This window comes from Notechis scutatus, chromosome 2 (genome assembly GCF_049901735.1).
Source record: "Notechis scutatus isolate UNSWTSFEM ecotype Mainland chromosome 2, rNotScu1.2, whole genome shotgun sequence".
NCBI lineage: Eukaryota > Metazoa > Chordata > Lepidosauria > Squamata > Elapidae > Notechis > Notechis scutatus.
Window position 1 is genome coordinate 167843571 of NC_142010.1, and position 24184 is coordinate 167867754.

The 24184-nt window shown below is 37.0% G+C and overlaps 1 protein-coding gene across 4 annotated transcripts; it reads left to right on the forward strand.

Annotated features, from left to right (window-relative positions):
* Nucleotides 1-373: 373 nt before the first annotated feature.
* On the forward strand, nt 374-24184 carry CASP2 (caspase 2). Of its 4 annotated transcripts, none has more exons than XM_026686182.2 (12): nt 374-543; nt 1953-2203; nt 2691-2841; nt 6443-6610; nt 9244-9325; nt 12827-12924; nt 13269-13445; nt 13929-14057; nt 14422-14512; nt 22569-22718; nt 22832-22941; nt 23666-24184. In XM_026686182.2, the coding sequence occupies exons 3-12, from the start codon at nt 2692-2694 to the stop codon at nt 23798-23800; spliced, it is 1290 nt and encodes a 429-aa protein (XP_026541967.1). In that variant the 5' UTR covers nt 374-543; nt 1953-2203; nt 2691; the 3' UTR covers nt 23801-24184. The 4 variants fall into 4 exon arrangements, with proteins under 4 accessions (XP_026541967.1, XP_026541972.1, XP_026541971.1 ...); XM_026686181.2 differs by lacking the exon at nt 374-543 and adding an exon at nt 738-967; XM_026686187.2 differs by lacking the exon at nt 1953-2203 and having other exon boundaries at nt 397-543.

The window sequence follows — 24184 nt, forward strand, 5'->3', positions numbered from 1 at the left end:
AGTGGACAGTTTGATTTCACAGAAGTGTGATTGACTTGGAGTTACATTGTGTTGTTTATTTTGAGCAGTGTATTATGGCTTAGTTAGCAATAGCTAACAAGCAGGTAGCATAATAATGTAAATACTGTCCCTGTCCCATTTTTATTTTTTTTATTTTTCTTATATGTATCCATTTCATGTATCCATAACTATGTTTATACTTATACCTGTTATCTTATAATTGCTTGACAGAACAAACAAACAGGAGGTAATCACTAATCTGTGAGATTGCCTTATTGTCGCTGAACTATAACTCCCAAAACTCTTCACTATTGAACCTGCTAGCTGAGATTGCTGGGAATTGTAGTTCAGCGGCATCCGGCGCAGCGCGATTCTCCACTCTCGTTTTAACTCGGTGAAAACGATGTGCAGCACGGGAAGGACCAGCAAGAAAGTCACAAAGGAAGTCTTTTTCATAAGGGACGCAGTCGCAAGAAAGGCAGATTATAAAGTCCAAAGATTGGATAAATCAACAAAAACAACCACCGCCTGGATCTAGAGCAGGTGAAAAATCCCGAACTCTGCAAAACAAAACAAAAAACACCGAATCGGACAGAAATATTTCCCCTTTGTCCTGGGAAAGACATAACTGCGCGTGCGCGGTGTTTCTGTCTGTCTCTGTGTGTGTGTGTGTGTGTGTGTGTGTGTGTGTGTGTGTGGGTGAATCCGCCACTCGCGCAAGCGCACAAATAGCAGGAGGCGAAGGCGCTCCCACGTGATCAAGGATGCTGGCTTTTTTTTTCCTTTTTCTTTCCTGCTGGCTAAAGAGCGAGGAATTTGAGCGGGAAACCGCTTTTCCGCCTGGGGCCTAGCAGGGCTGGCGGCGCCCTAAGGAGGACCGGAACGTGCCGTGCGTTGCTTTGGCGGTGTCTCCCGCGGCGCGCTTCTTAGTCAGGGTCCGACGCCAAAAGGGACGGGAGTGGAGCAGGTAGAATTAGATCGAGGGAGCCTGGCGAAGCCTCCCGCCTGCAGGGGATGGCAAGGGATGGAGCAGAGGGACCGCCCGCCCTGCAGTTGCGGCGCGGTGCCTTGGGAGGGCGAGGCTGTTCCTGGGGGCCGAGTTCCCACTTGGGCCTTTGACGTTTCCCCCCCCCCTCCCGCCCCCCGAGCGTGTTGCCGACTTCCTTCACCCCCCGCCTGCCCCGATTCCGCTCGCCTTTTGTCTTTCTCGCCCTTTCCTTTTCGGCTCAGCATGCAGAAGCCTGGATGGGAGGAGCACGTTGAGTTTCTGAAACTCTCTTCGTGTTCTGGATTTAACTGATTTTTGCAGCCGTCCCATCACTTGGGTTTGCAGTGCAAATGGAGCGAGTGGAAAAGGTGACTTCCTTTAGGAGGTCACCCGAGGACTGAAAAAAGTACATGCTTAGGAGAGGTGGGATTTGCACGAAGGGATGTTCTAATTTGAACAAAAAATCAGCTTCAGAAATTCTGTAGTTACAAAAGATCATTGGACTTGAACAGCATTGGAAGTATTTTTTCTCTCTCTGCAAAGACAAAATTAAAGCTCTTTTCTGTTTATCTGATTATGGAATAAGGGTTATATACATCTGTGGTGGCACTGCCATGGATGTCAGTTGTTATAGGGCTGGAGTTTTGCATGCTTTCTGTGCAAAATGAAAATGAATTCAGCGAATCCTTGCCTGTTTTACATAAAGCCATAAATGCATCATTCATAAATATTTGCTGTGACATAGCTCTCATCACCTTGCTGGGGTTTATTTTGCAAATAAGGGTATAGCTTTTAAATATTATTAACAAGTGTACCTTGGTAATGTGTGAGATATTTATAAAAATTCCTGTATAATTGTTAAGTCCACATAGTATGATGCATCTGCTGAGAGTAATGTTTCTTGACTCTGGTATAAACATAATAAATATAGCAGAACACATTTTTGAAATATACTTTTCAATAGGAATCATCAATTTGGAAAGGGAACGCTATGAAGGAAACTTGTTCCTGTTGCCTGAAGTTGGCTGTTCTTTGGTGTGCTTTATACTGTTGTCTGAAGTGAATGCCCCATTAAAAACAACCATAAGCTATGTTGGTTTGATGCAGACTTAAATCGCAAAATGTAAAATTATTTTTGGAAAGGAAGAAATTATGACCAACATTTCAAGCCATCATTCTATTTTTGAGTAGACTTTATTCATCCAGCATTATCAGGTACATACCACAGAGTTTGCTGTGAAATGTTTCAGTTGCTGATTTGCACTTGTGTGGTAGCTGTTGGTTGATTGGAGCAGCAGCTCACTGATTAAAATGATACAAAAGAATTATCCTATTAAGTGATAGAAAACATGTGTATTTATAGTTCACAGATTTTTAGTTGGGTGTATTACTGTGATGCAAGAAATGGTTTTATACGTGTCCAAGAAATACTTGTTTTGACCTTGATCTGACTTGACTGCAGGTCTGAATAATTTTGCCAGAGCCTATAATATATATTTTCCAATGCTTTATGATAAAGTTAAATTTAATTTTTTTAAATTTAAATTGGAAATATCCCTTTTATAGCCATTAGTAGGTTTAGAACTATAATGGTTAATTAAATTAAATGTTCAAACACTTGCTTCTTTTGTGCTTGTAAGTTTTAAACATTATCCAAGATGTGAACAACAGTTATTTCCATTTAGATTTGTTTTGTTTCTAGGATGCTGGGTGCATATGGCATGCAGAAATGTCACCAAGAGGTGCTCAGAAAGAACCGCGTATCCCTAGCAAGTCAACTAGTGTTGACGGAATTAATGGAACATCTTATAGAAAAAAATATTATCACAGAAACAATGATGGAGATGATACAGGTGTGTTTGGTTTTATCATACCTGGGCTTAATTTTAATTACCTCAAGTAATTAATGCTCTAATATATTGTTTATGCTTTCAGTTGTTAACATTGCATTCTTCATGAATAAATGTCAGCAGTTTCAGGTAGCGTACAGTGGTATAACTAAACCTTTATAGATGAATGAAAGCTTATAGAGTCTTGCTTGATCATCTGTGGTGAGAATTGCTTCTAAATACAAATGGGAACACTTTATAAGTGGAAGAAACATTTCTTTTTTTTTAACTTTTAGTCAACCAATACTAATAGTAATAAAAGGTTGTTTGATAAATTTTCTGTCTTACAAGCCACACTGCAGAATAACAAGTAGAAGAGGAAATAAAACATAAGTTTTAGCAAGCAGTGCTTACATAAGTAATCAAAATATAGCTATTGAAGTAAGAACCTCTTTTCTCAGTAGTTCTCAAAAGTTAATTTTTTAAAATCATTTACATCATTAAACATAGTAACTAAATTATTGGAATGCTTTTGAAATATTCATATTCCATATTTTTCCTAAATTGCAATTGTCTCAGTGTGTGTTGAATGATGAAAATTTGACCAATATATTTTAGGAATGTAAATGTTGGAAAGCAATATAACTTTCTCACTTGCAAGCTGGGAGGCAAACTCACCAATATCAACCAGATTTATTTCTATTCCTATTCAGCAAAAAAAAGAAAAGAAAAAAACTTATATAGGATGTTTATTTATGAGATCTGATCTGAACTTCTTTATGTGTTCGTGTGCTTAATTGCATGACAAACATTAAAATTATTATGTAGGGTTTTTTAATTGTCACTATCTTAAGCATTGTATGTTTAGTGAAACAGAATACATATTTTATATTTAAATTTCTCATCTGTGGAGTTTTCTGTCTGGGTATATAATATTTGAGAACCAGTTTGGTGGTTAAGTTTAGTGGCTAAGGCATAAGGCTAGAAATCAGACTGAATTCTAGCCTCACCTTAGGCACAAAGCCATCTGGATGACCTTGGACTGGTCATTCTGTCAGCCCTAGGAAGGTGGCAGTGGCAAACCATTTCTGAAAAACCATGCTAAGAAAACTGCATGGATTTGTCCAGGGAATCTCAGTGAATAAGATATGATTAAACAGAAGAACAACAAACTTACGTTGCTTTTTGTGAGACAAAAGATAATAGTATAGGAAAAAGGTTAATAAAAACTCTTGAGCATTGAGTTGACAAAAATATAATTAGATGGAATATTTTATTGATTGATTGATTGATTTTTCACATTTTTGATTCCCCATGTATCTCTCAGAGAGGGACTCTGGGTGGTGTACAATAAAATGCTAAAATATAAAAACAGCATATTATCATCTTCCTAGTGTTGTTCTGCTTTTTGGATTGACAAATGCCATCTTGCATGATCAAATGTAGCATACTGGTCATGACTGCATTTTGACAGATGGCTATAGATCCATTGGTTGCAAAAAAAAAGCAAAAACAAAACCCCATCACCTTAACTGGCTTGCTGCCTGGTTGGTTTGGTGGGTGCTCAGCTTATCACAGTCCTAATGGGCTGGTAGTATCCAGCAGCACCACTGGGAGGAGCAGATCTTAATATAAAAACAGCATATAAGAATTAAAAATGAAAAATAATATTTAAAAGGAAGCAAGGATGATTGAACCAGTTAAACATTGATTAACAATGCAAAAGGAGAGTTCTCAGGGTTCCAACCAGCCCCACAGCTGCAGGCCCTTCTGAGATTCCCCCAAGCCAGGGTACAGAGCCATGTTTTAACTCCTTTTCAGAAGGCCAGGAAAGTGGTGCGATGGTGCGATGGCAGAGAAGACTTCCTAGACTCCATCAGTCAAAAATTTAAGGCGTCTGCAACATACCTTCCCTACCTAATTTGGTGGGATGGGTAATAACAATTAACAATAATAATAAATCAAAAACATCTGCCAGACTATCCCACCTCCTTTACATGGAGGTTCTGAAGCTGTATGGAAAAACATCATCAGAAATAGAATCGCTGCTCAACACTGTCCATATATACAGCCAAGATATTGCAATGGAGTTTGGATTGGACAAATGTGCCTCACTCACTATCAAAACAATGGAAAAATAGTGAAAACTGAAGGAATCAAGATGTCCCAGGAAAATAACATTAAGAGTCTGCGTGAAGATGATTACCACAAATACCTGGGTATCCTTCAAGCTGACAACATCAAGCACACTGAAGTCAAGAAAAAGATTAGAGATGAATACATCGAGAGTGTGAAGAAGATCTTGAAGTCCAAACTCAATGGAGGAAATGCCACCAAGGCAATCAACACCTGGGCAATTCCAGTTCAGCTGGAATAGTGGACTGGACTCAAGCAGAACTAAAAGCAATGGATAGAAAGACCAGACAAACAATGACAATGAACCATGCATCCTTGCAGTGACATTGACAAACTATCTACCAAGGCGAATTAGTGGGCGTGGATTGTTATAAGTACATCAGATGGTTAAAGAAGAAAAAAGGGCTTTGGAAGAATATCTAAAAGACAATGAAAAAGATGCACTGAAGTTGTAACAGTGATGCCCATTGTCATTGGGGCACTTGGTACCATGTCCAAGAATTTTGCAAAATACATCAAAAAGTTGCAGTTTCCTGCTGTAGTGCCAGCGGAGTTGCAAAAGACTGTGCTAAATGTTCAGTTGACTGAGTTTCATATTTAATGAATAAAAGTTTAATAATAATAATAATAATAAACACCTTACTCAGAACTGCCTATATACTCAGATGTTTATCTTAACAGAGATCCTTGGTTAGGGCTTGAACTATTACGTTTTTACCAGTCCCAGTAAATCAAGTTGAACATTTTAATCAATAACAACAACAAATTAATAATCACTGCCATCAAACAAAATCTGCCTGCTTCAGATCCTTTGGAGGGACTTGATAGATGGATAAAAATGCCAAATCCAGTCTACACATATGACTGTGCTACCAACTGTAATAATAAAATCTACCCTGCTTTGTAACTGCCTATAATCTTAGACACTATCTTAATTATTCTTAGGCCGTTATTATGACTTGTATTGTTAAGTCTTAGACTGAATCTATCCATAATGACCATTTTTACATCATCAAACCTATCCCAGGTTCTTGAGAAAAAATTGATAGGTGGATAAAAATGCAAAATCCAGGAGCTTCTGTGGCGCAGTGGCTAGAGTGCAGTACTACAAGCTACTTCTGCATCGAGCTGCCTACAGTTTGGCAGTTCAAATCCCACCAGGCTCAAGGTTGACTCAGTCTTCCATCCTTCCGAATGGGTAAAATGAGGATCCAAATTGTTGGGGGCAATATGCTGACTCTGTAAACAGCTTAGAGAGGGCTGTAAAGCACTATAAAGCGGTATATAAATCTAAGTGCTATTGCTATTAAACGTCTGGCTGACAATGGCCAGCCATAATAACAAAATTAACTTTGGCAAAATTTCAACATTGCAAGCAATGTTTTGATGGCAAAGGTAGTAATAATATCTTCTGGGTCTGGATAGCTTTTTGTTGTTATTGCTGCTGTTTAATATTCTTTGAATGGCATATATTTTTGCATTAATACAGGCGAAGTCTGGAAATTTTAGCCAAAACATAGAATTCTTGAATTTGCTTCCGAAGAGGGGCCCCAAAGCCTTTTCAGCCTTTTGTGAAGCTTTACGAGAAACTAAACAACAGCACTTGGAAGAAATGCTCTTGAGCACTATCCCCTGCCATAGGACCGAGGCTATAAAGGTAAGGAAAGATAAATATATATAATTAAGAAGCACATTTAGTGTTAGTGATTCCATATTGCTTTTTCATGCAACACCAGTATGATATTTTCAGTCCCCCTTGATCCTGTGTATTCCACTTCCTAAACTTAGAAAGTTAATGTCTCATAGAGAAGATGTTTAACTTAGTTTTCATTATAAATAGTTTTACAAGCATTGGGAGGTTTGGATCTCATTGCATCTACAGGCAAGCAACTTTTAGAACCGATATATTTCATTAGGACTGTACAATGGTATGCACACACTTCTTGCTGTGAAGCTATTTTTTCCTTATATTCTGAGAAGTATTTACCAGGAATTGTTTTGAAACTCATGGTGATTGTAAGATTAAAAGTGACAGAACTGTATTTCAGCCATTCTTTGTATATTGGCTTAATATGAATTTATAATTAGATTTACAAAATATTATTTTACCCTTTACTTTAGATAGTGAAAATAACACAAAGTAGCGATACTTTTGAATTATTCTGCAATAAATCTATATTACAGCTATTCAGACTTATCACGATAGATTTCACAACGAGCAGAGCTAAAGTTACATGGAAGGTACCAGCAAGTTCAGTAAAGTGCTTGTAATGTTTTTTTCCAAATCTGGAGTGGCTTGTCTAGAATTTAGAGAATTCCATTTGAGATGTTTGAAGAGAATGAACATGAACCCTTCCATCTCACTTTTCATTCTGCTAGGATAGGACGACAGAAAGGGCAACATCAGTAGTAGTAGTAGTTGTTACTACTACTAGTAAATACTAAATAATTTTAATTTAATAATAACACCAGCTAAACAACTTTACTGTTCACATTGTTGTGAACAGATAATAATTGTACACAAGCTGAACTGGACAGTTTGGACTGAGAAACAAGAAAACTGACTATTCACTGTGTATTATATTTCCATAATGACGTTGATAAGAGTTGCTTCAGCAGTGAGGTGGGTGCCATGTAAATTTAATAAATAAATAGAATATATCTGTTCTGCAGAAATGGAGATTTACTTCAGGTGAAGTGAACTGTTGAAGAACAAAAATGTGCACTGGCTGATTATGTAAAAAAACAGCCAAGAACAAGCATTGATGTAAATTAAAAATTGGAACTTACTAAATGTATAGAAAACAAAAGTGAATATGGAAATAAACCCACTGACAAGGAAAAGCATTACATGGTCAATTTCTACAAGAGATCGAGAGGAACCTAGATAATGACAAAACCTGTGAATTGCTTACAACTGGGATATTAAAAAAAAAGTTAAGGCTTGATTGTGGTTTTATAAGAGCAAGCTATTCGAACTATACAGACAGAGCCAAAATGGAAAAATCATCAAATGATTCAAAGTGCAGATTATGCAAGAAGCAAAAGAAATAATAGAACATATATTCAGCTCACGCAAGAAGATCATACATACTGATAACAAACAATGACATAATGTAGTTGCCAAAATGTTTCACTGGAACATCTGCAAAAATTATCATGTACAAATAATGAAAATTTGGTGGAAACAATTGAAAAAGTAGTAAAAAATGAGCAGGATAAAATATTGTGGGATTTCCAAATACATACTGATAATTTTGATAATCAAACTCATAATTCACCAGATTAAATGTGGTTGAAAAGAAGAAAGTGTGGATAACTGATGTAGCAATATCAGAGGATAGTAGAATAGAAAACAAAGAATTGAAGAGGATCACGAAGTATCAAGAAAATCAAAATTGAAAGATTATGGCATAAACTGCCCTTAGTGTCCAAGTGGTTATTGGGACAGTGGGCATCATACCAAAAAATCTTGGAAAATGTTTTGAACAACATCACATTAACAAAATTTCCATCTTTCAATTACGAAAGAACCACACTGCTTGGTTCCGCATATATACATTACAATAGCCTAGGTTCTTGGGAAGAACTTGTTCATATGAAGGCCAGCACCAGCTAAAGAATTGGCAGCTGTGACGTCAGGTTATGAACTAATATAATAATAATTATTATTTAAATAAATATTATTTATTACCTTGATATGCTGCCTGATTCTCACTGACTGGATGGTTTGTTTAAATTTTTGAAAAACAGAACAATGCAAAAAATAACATTTTTCTTCATATATGTGAAATATGCATTTCATGCATTTGTTAGAAATGTTCTTTGAGGAGACTGTAAAAACAAAAAAGATCCAAATTAAGAGTATAAAACAGTATATATTTTTATAGAAAGGTAAACTTGATCTGAGTCATCACAGAATTATAGGAGGCAATACATAAATACATTTGTGCATGTATTTGGTTGACTGAATGTGATGAAATATAGCAGTCAAATTTGATTCAATAGGAAAACATTGATTCAAATTTGATTCAGTAGGAATCTGTATTGCATGGTAAGTACTGTGGGCAGAACTGTGAATAGTTTCTGATTATTGTTCATTGTATGACTCAGTATATTTTGCGAACTGACTGGCTTTAGGGAATTATTAATATCCATGTGTATATGCACGCCTATTTGCACTATCATAAATGGTGGGAATCTTTTGTCCCCATTTCTCATCTGAGGTTTTATTTGATGAACACAGTATCTCTGTGATATTTTCATAGTACTTTCTGGTCTTTTTTTCAGCGACCTCATTGTTATGATCAAAGTTTCCCGTTTCCAGTGCCTGAATCCTGTGAATCCCAGAAAAGACTATATCAGAATAATGGTAAATTTATAATACAATCTGCCTTTGTCACAGCACTGACATTATTTCATAGACTTGCAGAATGTACCATATCTGACATAAGAATATGTAAAAGAATATGTAAAAGAAAAAAAATGCTATTTTTGTAATATACTTATTTGCCAATTTGTGCCTGTAAATTTAGACATGTCAAATGTTTTTAAAATTAGTATATTAGGAAAAAAGCTCCATATCTTTTAATAGGAACAAGTCTGAAAAAAATTGTCTCAGTATCTTTAATGTCAACACTGAGCATAAAGTATGTTTCTAAAAGCCAGTGGCAATAGGACCTAGAGATACCCAGGGAGGTTTTGTTATTATTTTCATTCCAGGCCATGAAAAATAGTTCCGTGTCTTAGTCTATTTTCTTGAACAGATGTAGACCTTTGTGTGCTATGGTCTGTGTGCTTAGGTCTTCTCTGTCTGAGTGGTGAGATGGGAGAGTATCTTACACAATTTTTGCTTTGTGCTGTATTCCCCATAGTGTAAAGTTCAATAGCACTAGCAGATAGATAAATAAAAACTCACACCAATAAATGTTAGTTTTTTTAAAATACTCTTACTTATTATTACTATTTGGTTACATAAATTATTTTCTCTTAAGTTTATAAGACAAGTATGACCTTTCAAGCATTTTTGAAATCACATGCATGGTTTCTTAACCTGTGCTATAGTTCTGCGTAACAGGGTGCTCAGAGATATTGGGGTAGCTTGTAAAATCAAAGAAGTGTTGTCTGTGGACTGGCTCTTTGACAGGAGGGAAAAAACCCCATAATTTAATATTTTAAAGATATCCTAAGACGGGTGTCAAATTTAAGGCCCTTGGGCCAGATCCAGCCCATGGGGTGCTTAAATCTGTCCCGCGGGGCGGGGCGGGGCCGGAAATATCAAGAGACCGCCCCACAGTGCCTCTGGTGGCTAAAACAGGCCGCGTGTGCTGCCTCCCCCTCCCCCCGTGCCTCTTTTTCACTCTCCATGGCCTCCTGCAGCACTCTCCTGGCTGAAAATGAGCTGAAAAATGGGTTGGAAAACGGGCCACATGGCCTGTTTTCAGCCGGCAGAGTGCTGCGAGACCATGGAGGGCAAAAATGAGGTGCAGTGGGGCCGCATGTGGACACCCTGTTTTGGCGGGCAGGGTGCTGCCCCTCTGCCGGCCCACAGAGCAGTACTACAATGCTGATCCGGTCCTAGAAGAAATCTAATTTGACACCTCTGTCCTAAGAGAAAGAAATCAAGGATAGGGATCTAGTAAATCCGCGGAACAGGTCCTACCGGGCCGCTGGCTTGCTGGGCGCCGCCATCTTTTTTTGATGAAAAAGTGCTTCCGGTGAGCTTTTCCGGGTAGAAAGCTCGCCGGAAGCACGTTTTCATCAAAAAAAGATGGCGGCGCTAGCGCTTCCGGCGAGCTTTTCTGGGTAGAAAGCTCACCGGAAGCACGTTTTCATAAAAAAGATGGCGGCGCCAGCGCTTCCGGTGAGCTTTTCTGGGTAGAAAGCTCACCGAAGCACGTTTTCATCAAAAAGATGGCGGCGCCAGCGCTTCGGTGAGCTTTTCGGGTAGAAAGCCATTTCTACCCGGAAAAGCTCACCGAGCTTATGCCGCCATCTTGATGAAAAAGTGCTTCGGTGAAGTCACTGGAAGCACTTTTTCATCAAAAAGATGGCGGCGCCCAGCTGATGCCGGTACCGGGCCGCGGCGTAAAAAAGGTTGGGGATCACTGTAGTAAAGTATTATTCAGGCTTAATCCCTGAAACATCATCTAGCCTAATGCAATTTTCTACATTTGAATAAAAAGTTGGTCTGCAATTTCTAAGAGAGGCATTGTGGTACTCTTTTCTTGTGGTATTAGTTTCATCTGAATAATTTTTAAAATTCATTTTCCAGCGTGTTTCTTTCAAAAATGTTTTTTTTATAAATTAATTATACAATATGAATTATTTTGTGAATTATTTTTTAAAAAAGAGAAAATACTTTGGAGGTTGACATCTTTTCACATTATTGCCCACACCTTTTCTTTTTATACAGGTTGTGGTTGAGTTATTTTTGGAACTCCCAGACTAGAATCCTGACTGAAGGATATACAGAAATCAATATCCCTGTATAAAATTATAGCTTTTTGAAGGAATAATGGAAAAAACTATGAAAAACAATCCAAATTTAATGCTCGGGATTTAGCTGTATCCCACTGAGATTTTAAATTGCAAACTGTTTTACTAGCTAATAATTGTATAGATTATTCATTGGATGAGTCTACTATTCATATCCCATGGCTATAGCCTAGACATATTCACAAAAGTTAATTGGCTGCTGTTAGTCATATTTCGTTGTTAATGTGTTGTGATATAAACAGATTTATATACTGCAGAAAATGGAAGAATATGAAGCTATTTAAAGAACGTTAAAAGTTATACATGTGTTCAAAATACATGAGTTAGAGTTGTTCAGTGTTGTAGACCAGGGGTGTCAAATCTAAGCACTCTATGGGCCAGATCCAGCCCCCAGGCCTTTGACATCCCTGCTGCAGACCATCATAAAACAAAGAAGAAAACACTGGGTCCTCATGCTGAATCCAACTACAGATCTCCTTTCACCCAAATCCTCATCCTTATTGCCAGATACTTCTGTCTACTGTAATTTGCTTGTGTCTCATCCTAAAGGAGGAGAAAGATAGTGATGGTGAAATACCAGTTTGTCCTAAGGTTGTGCAAATATTACCTACTCTGCACAAATTTTGTTGAAGGTTCACATTTTTAAGTTGTACATCATGGTAACCTTCCTCTCTTGATACTCAGAATAGCTCCACTAGTTCAAACGGCTACTGTTATTTAAAGGAAAAGTTCAGTTGAAAGTTAATTTCTGCTGGAACTCTGATAGGGTGTGAGATGGTTTCATTTGAAGCACTTGGATTTCAGTATTTCAATGAGAAAAAGAAACATTGCATTACAATACAAGTAGTCCTTGATTTATGACCACAATTGAGCCCCAAATTTATGTTGCTAAGCAAGTCAGTTGTTAAATGAGTTTTTGCCCCATTTTACAGTTTTGCCATAGTTATTAAGTGAATCATTTGGTCATTAAATGAATCTGGCTTCCCCCATTGGCCGCTTATCAGAAGCTGGCTGGGAAGGTTACAATCAGTGATCACAGGACCCCAGGACGATGCAACAATCAATACATACCAGTTGCCAACTGTCTGATGTTTTTGACATGACTGTGGGGGTGCGGCAACAGTTATAAGTGTGAAAACTGGTCACTTTTTTCAATACTTTTTTTTAACTTTGAACAGTAGTTGAAAGTTGAGGACTACCTGTGGAATACTTTTTAATATATGCAATAGAGATAAAATGCTTAGATTAAGAAGTGCATATACTGTATAGTTTTTTTTTCTTAAATATTGTCACCTTGCTGTAATTCTAAAGCATGCTGTTACACAGGGGCTTGCTTTGCTGTTGACCCTTTGACATATTTTTGTTCGGTTTGCAGCAGTGCCTATGGAGCATTCATTAGATGATGGAGATGGACCTCACTATTCCCAGGTGAAACCATGCACTCCAGAATTTTATCACACGCATGCACACTTGGTAAGTAAACTGGAAATCGATAATTTCTTTTGCTGCTTTTCATAGATACGTCTGGAGTTTTTTCTTTGCAGGAAAAGCAGTTAAATAAATGGGCTATGCAGAACTCAAAAAGTTTCGCAAGCTGAAAAAATAATCACTAGAAGACTTGGAAAGTTGTTCATAGATCATGAGCTTTTGAATAAAAGCATTGGGGGATTCTACATTAGTGTTTTAATGTTGTATTTTGACTTCTCTCTGACCCCTGGTAGAGAGAGTGGTATATTTTAAAAGCAACTTGTGATTTTTACTTTCAGTGTATATACCAAGAAACTGATATATGTATATATATAATCTGTGTTTAATAGGCATACAAATTGAAATCACGCCCACGAGGCCTGGCTCTTATCCTTAGCAATGTGCATTTCAGCAGTGAGACTGATCTGGAGTCGCGTTCTGGAGGAAATGTGGACAATGCTGCTCTAGATACGCTCTTCAAGCATCTTGGATATCAGGTGTTTGTAAAACATGATCAGACTGCACAGGTAAATTGAAAAATGTGATGATTGTGACAAATGTTTGCATAAGTTCCACAAAATTTATTTTCCAGAATTGGCTGTATTTAAGATGGCATCTAGATTATGTTAGAGTGAACGTATCCTCTTAGAATTCCTTTTTATATTTTAAAATTTTAATTATCTATAATATTGTTTTTAATTTCCATTTCTTGATTGTTTCATTAGCACAACTTTATTTCTTTATTTCTATATAAATATATATTTGAATCATTAACAAAGATTTTCAGATTTAAATTTAAAAAATTGAAATTTCCTTGGAGTCTGGATTGAAAATGATATAACATCATGAACCCTTTTAGAAATGATGCTCATACATTTTCAATTTTGATCATTCCTGAATCCTTTATCTCCTAGTTATCATGCCGTTTGGCGGTTTTTCCTCTAATTTCCAACTTCATTTGCCTATATGGTTCAAGAGATTGCTGATTAGGGATACTTTTTTGTCCTTAGGAAATGAAAGAACAGTTGGAAAATTTTTCCAAGCATCCAGTTCACCAAAACGTAGACTCCTGCATAGTATCACTTCTTTCGCATGGCATAGAGGGTGGAGTCTACGGAGTGGATGGGAAGCTACTTCAGGTAACTCAATCATATGCAGATTCCTTGTTTGTTTCAGAATGTGATCTTGCAGGGAATCTGAGGAGCAGACTGGCTATCATGGAAACAATCAAGCGTTAAACAGTTCTAATGTATTATGAGATTCTGCCTTAAAATAGAATGGGAAGACATTTTGGTGAAGGGGAGACAAATGGAGTGGGAAAAACTGGACAGAGTAGATAGTATGCTTGCATTGTAATAATTAAAAAAAAATGGCAGCCTTTATAGTCTTTGAATCACGATACAGTAAAATATTAAAGTAATAAAATAAAAAATGTAAAATGACAAGAATCGATTTAACAATTTCCTTTTACTCAGTTACTTTGTCTTCTTGTTTCTTTTCCAGCTGCAGGAAATTTTCAGTCTTTTTGACAATGCAAATTGTCCTAAACTTCAGAATAAGCCTAAAATGTTCTTCATCCAGGCATGCCGGGGGGGTAAGTGACTGGGGAGGGTGACCTGTGATTCATGACAGACATTCCCCTTTTCGCACGCTTGTGCTCACCTCTCCTCTTTACTTCTCTCAGGTATAAGCGGAACCCATTTCACCTCCCTGCCTTGCTGTTGCCACTACCTTTCTCTGTAAGTGGTTCTCACTGTGCATGGCTTTGGTCAGCAACTTGCAGACCTTGCAGTAACATGGAAAAAGAAGAAGGAGATTTGTAATCTCTGCTTCTTGCATGCATAATGGGGTCACTTAGCCCTACTAACCGCACTCCAGTGAGATTGTGTGCTGGAACTTTCGTTCTTTCTCTCTTTGGCCTCTGGTATTTCCTACTTGTGCTGAACTTTGATAGATTGAGATCACCTTGTATGAATAGCTTGAAAAAGTTTGTTATTTTGCGTTTTTGTTTGATTCAGAGGCATGGAGGGGCAGATGAATTTAAAATACTGTTAAGATCCAGAGACATCCTAAAACATGTCTCTTCTCATCAAAGTTCCTTGAATCTAAAACAAGTTATAGGGATGTAAGAAAAAAAAAAAAGGATATAGAATATAAGACTGATCTTAGCCAGATTATATCATAATCAAAGGATTATAACTGATGTAAGGACTGCAGATGATTCAGCAGATATTTCAGCTGATTAGAATTTGTAGGAAATGTTTCAGTTGCTAAGCACAAACATATCACCATAATCTTAAAGGATTTCCAAGATTTTAAGTAAAAGCATCCAAAGTGAAAAATAATAACATGAATAATATGGACCAATAAGCCAACAGGCATCATAATTCCAAATTATTCCCTAAATGCTTTTCTTATAAAAGGCTTCAATTTATCCAACTTAGGGAAAGATAAAAACTGGTGCATCTAATTTCTGGAAAAAGGCTGTTCTGTGAAATAGGGCCATTGCTATGAAATAGATTTTCTGGACTTCAACACCCTCATCTCACAAAAGTAGGGAACCATCACCTTTTCCTGGAAGGCCTGTATTGGCAAGATGATTCTGGTGAAAGGATTTGGATGTTTTTTTTTTTAAATTAGGAGCCCTATCTCTTAATTGTGGCTAGAGTTAAAATGGTAAAGGAAAAATGCTTTAATACATATAGAAGTCTAAATTCTCTGTGATTCAGATTTAGAAATTGCTAGTAGTGTCAGCAGTATACTTGTCTTCATGGAAGAATTGAACAAGGCTGCCAAGATAAAGTTAACTTCATCTAGGCAGCCTTATTCAATTTCTCCATGAAGCCAAGTAGCAGAGAGCATTGACTCCATCTTACATAAGCTTTATTATCTAAAGCTTTTGATTTTTCCTCCCGGGTTTATACCTACAAGGCAACATTATAGCTCCCCATTACAATTTATGAAGGCTGAGATTCTAGAGAATTGGGTTCAGCAATATCTTGAGGGGCGCAGTTTTTCCCCTTTGCATTAAAGATTATTTTAACCTTCAGACAGCGTACCTGCAGTACAGATGAACTCTGTGAAGTAAATTAGAAACCAGCGCCTAGAAAATCTGTTTATGCAGTTCCTCAGAGGTTTGTCTTAAATGTTCGCTTTTTATAGGGAATACATTTTAGGCTTGAAAAAGGTTTTATAGGGAATAAAGGTTGAAAAACTGATTGGACATTTTTAATAGGGCACTTAAATGGTCCTTAAATTTAAATTTATTTATTTTAGCCAAGATTCAGATCTTAGGAGAATACCGATGCTTCTCTTTGATGTGCAAAACCAGAATAGAGCTAGTATTCTATTACTGTGCCAGGGCTTCAGACACCTTATTTAAGGTAATATATGCTTTTGAGGTATGTAAATAAAACTTTAGTATTACAATAACACTTCTTTGTTATAATAAAATTAACCTATTAAACTTAAACAAGTTTATTTAAGGCGCACACAATTTCATAATACCTATCTGTCGTATAAACATTTGAACTAATTTGTGACATAATTATTATATTCCCTTTTTTGTTGAAATTCAAGTGCTACAGATCATAACTGAATGGAATTTACCACTAAAACCAGGGATATTTCATTAGGGAAAGCAGTAATCCAGTATGTGCCTTGCACAGAACAACCATGAACTGGATGCAAATCCCCTGGGTTATGCACCAGTTTATGGTTAAATAAATGGTATTATTTATTATTGTATTATTTTACAATATTTTTGGACTGCTGCATTACTACACAACTCCTAGAGGTTGCAGTATTTCCATTAAAAATAATAAAGCTAGTACATAAAATGACAGTGTGTACTAAATTCTCTGTGGTGTCTGTTAATAGACAACAAGATGTGAATTAAAAGCCATATGAAACAGCTCAGTCTTCTGATAATTCCAAACAGCATACTGTAGTTTGTGGATAAAATACGTTATTAAAGAGAATACTGCAGTCATTTGTAGCAGCTTTATGCACTTATCTTGTTTTCAAATACAGATTTAAATTCATTGATGGCAGGATTCATATTAGCATATTATGGAGAATATTTTCTGAAATCTCTCTAAAAGTATTTAGGAAATGACCAAGGATAGAAGGAAAAAAAAGGACCTCATCATGTCCTTCCATTGAGAAATCAAGCACTGTGACTAAACAGGTTACTTTAAACATTTCAAAATTATTTACTTGGTATAATTATAAAAATTGAAGAAGTGGAGGCTTATAAAATATGTTCAAAAATGTCTCTATGGATTATTCTGAAGATAATTTTGCAAGTGTAGTAAAAGCAAAGAGAACTTACATTTGTTTCTTTGACCTAATTTGAATTTAATTTATTAATTTGCTCTGTTCAATTTAAAGTTGATATTTTTGTCTGCTATCCATTTGTGCTAAGTTTTTCAATGAATAATAAACTGGATCAAGAAATTTGGCTAGGACAACATGAGTAAATAAATCTAGGGTTAATCTTTTAACTTAGTTGGAAATAGAATGTACAGAAAGATAGCCCAAGCCAAACCCTAAACCACTTAATGGCTTGAACTTGTAACAAAAGTCAGGAAAGCAGATTCACATGGTATGCTAATCCATAAACCATGACTCAGAAGCCACAGTAATTAGATTAACATTTTGTGCTAAGCTAGAATCTGCCAAACAACTTTATGCTATAGTATGATTTGTGAACATAGTGAACATAGCCTCAGTTTCTTTGGTTAGGGTTAAGGTTGAAATGGAAGACCTTAGAAGAAATACATTTGGGATCTATGTCCCTGTCTCTCTGACACTCATTGTGGAGATACTGGATCTGCAAAACTGCTAGAATTAGGAAAGGAAAAATACCAATGAATAGAGAGAACTGCTTGGGGACCTCAGGAAGAAGAAAAATGCTTTCTTTTGCTTGACATATGATGTGTCTTTTCCTGGGGATTATAAGCGTTCCCCAAATGTGTTTGGTACTGGTATTTTTCTACTGATTTATCTTCAGAGGATTGATCACAGAGACAAATGTTTAGTAAGATAGCACCAGCTTTCATAATTGGAGATTTTTACTTAACTACATAGTTTTTTATTTATTACTAAAGAGTTTAATGCATGGTTAACAATTTATTTGCTCATGTACCAAAGGAGGGGGAAAAAAATCAAGAATTTTTTTACGACATAGCTTGTACATTATAGTTTCACGCATGAATTCATCTCCAAGAAATTAAATGTTTGACTCAAAAGCTGTGTTAGCTGGTCTGTTTACCTTTATGTTATGTTACTATAGCTATAAAATAAAGAACGACTTGCAAGAGCTTCATTATGCAAACCTGACATTTGATGCTTATTTTGATTACCATATTGTTACATTGTCTAAATGCATGGGGGCTTCTCGTTTGTCCTACTTTGATCCAATCTTCCATAGCACACTGCTGCTGCTTCAGTATTGCAGCTCCCACTGTGAGGTGTTCATCTGTCCACTAGCTGCTGTTTCCTTCCCAGTAGGTGTGGACTGGCTCCTGCTGTTTATTTAGTAACCTTGCAGCTGGAATGGAGTGGTTATGTCTATTCTACAGTCTTGCTGCCAGTAAATACTGAATGCTTGGATTTATTTCATATTAAAGGGGAAGGGAAAAGAAGGAAGGTTAATTCAGTTAGGAATAGCAAGGGTCAGCAACAACTCTGCTTTCTCTAGGGCATCTTATGATTTCACCCTTATTATGAACTGGTTTCAAACTGATTATATTAAATATAAATAGCAGTAGGGTAAGTATACAATTTAATAACAATAGTGTGCATAAAGCAATTTCAAAGCACTTGACACTGTGAGTCCAGCCGTATGTGTCGCCTTATTAATACTTAGCATGCAACAAGAACAATGAGCAAGAAAGCTCCCCACCCCCAAGATAAATTGGAAGTAAATAATGATAAAACTAGCTTTGAAAATAAGCTAATAGCCTAAAAACCTTTTTTTTGGGGGGGCGGGCAGGCGGGGGGCGGGGGAGCTTATACTTTTAGTAAAACTTAACACTTGACTGAATAGAAAAGGAAAGATTTTTGGAGCAGAATTAGCTGAATTTGGATTTGCTGAAAGAATAATTAAAAGGAAGGAAATATAAAGGTACAGAGTATAAGCTGTTTTCTCTCCATCTGAAGCTCTTGAAAACAAGGTTACTTAGTTAAGAAACCACTTGGTTGGAGCAGAGAATGTGAGAAAGACTTAATATTTGAAACCTGATGAAAGCTGTGGTTATAAATCAGCTATTCCCCCACCTCATTTTTCTCGCTTTGATATATTTTCCATAAATAGAAAAAAAAAGTTTTTTTAATCCTGCCTCCATTTTTAGACCCCCAGAAGCCTACCTTTTCATTTTCCTATGGTGTCTTTAAAATGTACCATAAATTAATACTGCAATTACAGGTTTTAGATGAGTATTAAAGGAGATAGTGGCATTTATGATGATGCATATAGATATTGAAAACTTTTATTTCTAATTCCACTTGTATTCTTAGCTTGTTTGTAAAAAGCCTGCATCTAAGACTTTATGCATGTTTAAATTCTTTATCCAGCGCCATTTTGATTGGAAAATTTTCCCTTCATATATTCTTTTAAAAAAAAAAGTATAGAAGATTTCCCATAGCTGAAAATTCCTAAGGCTGTCTTGGAAATAGCAACCACAAAGAGTGGTTGTAGAGTGTATTAGAGACACTGGTGACCTTTCTTTAACTGTTGGAAATTGGATACAATAAGTATGGAGGGAGGTTGGCAGCAGTTTATTGGTAATATTAAAGTAGTCTGTAGACTCTACATGTAATTCATTCAGTATTAGGAATTTATATGGTGCCTTCAGAATTCCCCGTTATTACAGTCTGATCTATGATGGCTGGTACTGACAATACAGAAGAATGTTTAAGTCTAGCATAAAGTGCAAGTTTTAAAAATTACAGAAATAGTTGCAAAATTAATAGCTTATAGTTTTACGATAACTGGTGTGTATAAGATGAACAAACAATAGCTAGAAGTTTGAGAAATAATAGCATAACAACTATAAAATGACTGAATTCCAGTCAGATTTCATGTTTTTACAGCTGAAAATAATGCTCAATTAAAATTAGGATAATTGTATAGTAAAAAGATACTGAAAAAGTTTACAACATTACAGATTACAAAACTAAATATAAAAAGTTGGAGTAAAAATATAGGTATAGCAGTACTATTAATCAATTCTTGCCAAATCTTTCTTACTGCTAGTGCAGAATGTGACATAAGTTATGGAGGAGATACTCAGAAAGTAATCAAGAAATATAAAATTGATCTGTATGGCTTGGCAATTTAGAGAATAAAGAATGTCAATACTGCCAACACCATTAAATGAACAGTTGAGAAGGTTATGCTTGATAGTTTCAACTTGTCCGTCATCACAAGGGCACAGTTGTTCTGGAAAAGATACCTTCCGTCGAGTTCAGTTGAAGGGAAAGTATTGTATTGAGCCAAAATAAAAGCCCTTCTATGAGAAAACTGCCATTTACTTTCATTTTTTTTAAAAGTGATGCATTTAAGTCAGATTGGCACCCAATATCCATTGTATTCTTCCTATTAGTGGTTTTGACTTACTCATAGCCTAAGACAGGGTCCCCAGCCGAAACCCGGACTGTGACCTACTACCAGGCTATGGCCTGTTTGGAACTAGGGTGCGTAAGATCTGGCCAGTGCATGTGTGCATCAACTTGCACGAGTGGCAGGCTGACACATGCACAGGTGCACCATCCTGCTGCTTCTATGGGCTGGTTCCCCCCTCCCCCCGCTGGGCCACCAAGCCGTGGGGACCACCGGCCTAGGAAGAGTAAGTGGTAGAGAAGAGTGATGTTAAAGTTGCTTTATATTAAGTTTCATCTCCCAGCATTTAAACTGGACAAGGTCCACAAGTGCACTCTTGGAAATAAGCTCAACTGATCGCAAATGTGAGATCCTTGGTGCTCTCTGAACTTGGTTGTTTTGTGGCAGACATTCCATTACCAAACTAGATAACATCGTCAGTGCTAGAAGATAATGGAGTTTGCTTTCGTTTTATATACCAGTGGCTTGCCTTGTCAGTGTTGGTGAGAGGGGTATTGATCAGGCAGTTGTGTTTACTGTTAAACTTATTTGTCTGCAGTTCCTTGATTGGTGTACTGACTGGGGTATCAGCACCGACAAACAAGCTAACAGTAAATAACAGCCTAAGCAGGGAACCACCAGGATCAATCCCATTAACATTGACAGGGCAAGTCACTAGTATATAAAATGAAACCAAATCCTGCTCTCTTCTAGCACTGATGATGTTACCTAGTTTGGTAATGAAATGTCTGCAAGAAATCCACTAAGCTCAAACTACCAAGGATCTCACAGTTCAGTTCTGAATTACAAATATTCTCTTCTATTGATCTCTATAAATTGTACCAACTTTAGCTAGTTGGAGCTACCAATACCTTTCTTTGCTTAAAAATAAAAAATTCACAGTGGCAACAAAGTGCTTGTTTGTTTCAGACAAAATAGCTCTTATGAGCGTTCTGGATGCCTGAATTTCGTAGACTATCCCCAGATGTTTAAAATATGAGACCTGTTCAATTATACTCCTGTTTATATACCAGGCTTCCTTGCAAAATGTTTGGTTTGAAGGTTTTAATAGTTTATTTTCAGTTATAGAGCTAGGATTACCAAGACACAACTAAGTCCCATCGGAAAGGATTCTTACATCATCTGGATAGAGCAGAAAAGCGCTATGCAGGAGGAATGGGACAAGTATGTTTAATACTCTTGTGAGTTAGAACAGCACTTGGTGAATGGCCTTAAGGGTTCATTTGACTGTCAGGGATCTGCTATTGTGAAGAGCATGACTAAGAAACGACAAGTATTAATTAACTGGAGAGGTTTTTGGTTTTTCCCAGAGTCAAGTCATAAGAGTCAAACATGGAATTAAGTCGTGAGAAAATTCATATAGCAAACCCTGATGTGTGTCGAATACCTCTTGATTAGATGTTGCAAGCACTGATCAGTCATGGATTGACCTCTTCCTAAAGCCAGCCTGTCTCTCCAGTAGGTGGCTTCCCTTTTCTTGCCAATCTCTTTAACTTCCACTAAAAGCTTCTGACAGAAAATATCCTAAGTAAACTAAAGGACTGCAATTTACCAGTCATGTCTCCTCCTTACTTTTGATATGGGTATTGCATATACTTTTATCTGCATCATATTTCTGTGCTTGTGAATGCTATATAAGGTTAATTAATAAGAGGACTGTTTTAAGAAAAGTTAGTTCATATCACACACAGCAATAGCACTTCAACTTATATACTGCTCCATAGTGCTTTACCACACTCTGCAGTTTACAATGTCAGCATATTGCCCCCCCAAATCTGGGTCCTCAGTTTACTGACCTCAGAAGGATGAATCAACTTCGAGTTCCGTCAGGATCAAACGCAGGCAGAGTTTTCCTGCAATACTGCATTCTAACCATTGCGACACCAGGTTTACTGGTGAATACATATATGAAAGTCTGTATCTAATAGTTGCAACCGCTGACTGAGGATTAAATGAGTATGCCTGTGATTTAACAAAGATATACAATAGAGCTGCATAGGGTTGATCTTTTTTCTCTTGTTAGATGAGACAGACCGTGGAGTGGATCAGATAGATGGGAATGACCGGGCCAATTCTCCTGGCTGTGAAGAGAGCGATGCCAACAAGAAGGAAAATCTTAAATTACGCCTCCCCACCTGCTCTGATATGATCTGTGGATATGCCTGTCTGAAAGGTAGTTTGGATAATACAAGTGCTGTCATATTATCACACTATTTCTCCTGTTATGCAGCTAAGATATTTCGATTTCTTTCTCCTTTAATTAGCTTTGTTTTTTTTTTTTTGTAGGTACAGCTGCTATGAGAAATACCAAACGTGGATCATGGTATATAGAAGCTCTTTCTTCTGTGTTTGCTGAGGATGCCAGAAACATGCATGTGGCTGACATGCTGGTCAAGGTGGGCAGGGATACTGTGCTTTGTTTATTTTATGTTATGTCTAAATTTAAAGTAATTGTCTGTACTAAGGATATGCAGAACACCCCTCCCCCTCAACTAGTCTCTAATAGTCAGTGCTTGAATCAAAATACTTGAGTTTCAGAAAGCAGAATGATGAGGGAGATGGCAGGTAGGGAAGGAAGGGACTGGGAAGAGATCATGGAGTGGAAACTGCTGGTTGGATAATCACTGCCACCATAGGTTTAAAGTTAGCATATCCAAACTAGTCTGGCTTTCTGCCCTCTTACCTTCTCAGACCTTTTCTTTCCTTACCTCCTCTTATCTTGCTCTTAAAGTCATATATGTCAGCCATGGTAACTAAGGAAAGTATGGAAAGGAAAGTCGAGTATGTTGCTCGAGTGGCTCCCTCCCCCAATCTAGCCATAATTGTTGCTGATGTCCTTGACTTCAAGAGCAAGATAAGAGACAGAGCAAAAGAGGGTGCTGGAGAGATAAGTCTGTCAAAGCACAGATTGTGCAGAGGAGAAGGTGTACTGTATTCCTCACTGGAATTTATCTCAGCCAAAACCTAAAACAGGCTGTTTTTTGGGGACCACTTTTGGCAAACTGCAGCCCACCCAAAATGGTGCAGCAGAACTTCTGAGACACAATGTTCATATTTTCTTTTTCTTTTTGGTAGCTGTTTACATTTTTAGATAACCTTTTATTATTTTCTGTCTTATAGGTAAACAGACTAATCAAACACCGTGAAGGCCATGCCCCTGGCACAGAGTTTCATCGTTGTAAGGAGATGTCAGAGTACTGTAGCACTCTCTGCCAAGACCTTTACCTATTTCCAGGGATAGTTTCTGAGAATTAATTATATTGTTATGATCTTCATGGATATCAGATGAGTTCAAACTTTGTATGACAGTGAAAATTTGACTGATGAGCTATGGCATATGCTATTTGCTTTCTTGTTTCTTTTTTTTTAAAAAAAAACCTGAGGTATCCTAAGCTATAACCTGTAAGTAAATAATGCCTGGCCATGCCAAATTTCTTACACCGTGTGCAGAGTTTGCTAAAATTACTCTTCAGAGTAGGATTTGGCCATTGTTCTGGGGGTTTTCTCTCCATGTGCCAAAAACTGATCGATGGGGAGCACTTTAATGATTTTATGTAAGTGTTTATAGAAAATGTGAGTTTAAAATTTCATGTAATTATTTTTATAAAGAAAAAGATATAAAACGTTTTTTAAAAGTTA

Excerpts from the sequence above, each read along its gene's own strand:
- CASP2 (XM_026686182.2), top strand. The coding sequence starts at position 2,692 with ATGCTGGGTGCATATGGCATGCAGAAATGTCACCAAGAGGTGCTCAGA. Across the intron at positions 12,925-13,268 it reads ATCACACGCATGCACACTTG|GCATACAAATTGAAATCACG; the intron begins GTAAGTAAACTG and ends TGTGTTTAATAG. Across the intron at positions 14,513-22,568 it reads CATCCAGGCATGCCGGGGGG|ATGAGACAGACCGTGGAGTG; the intron begins GTAAGTGACTGG and ends TTCTCTTGTTAG.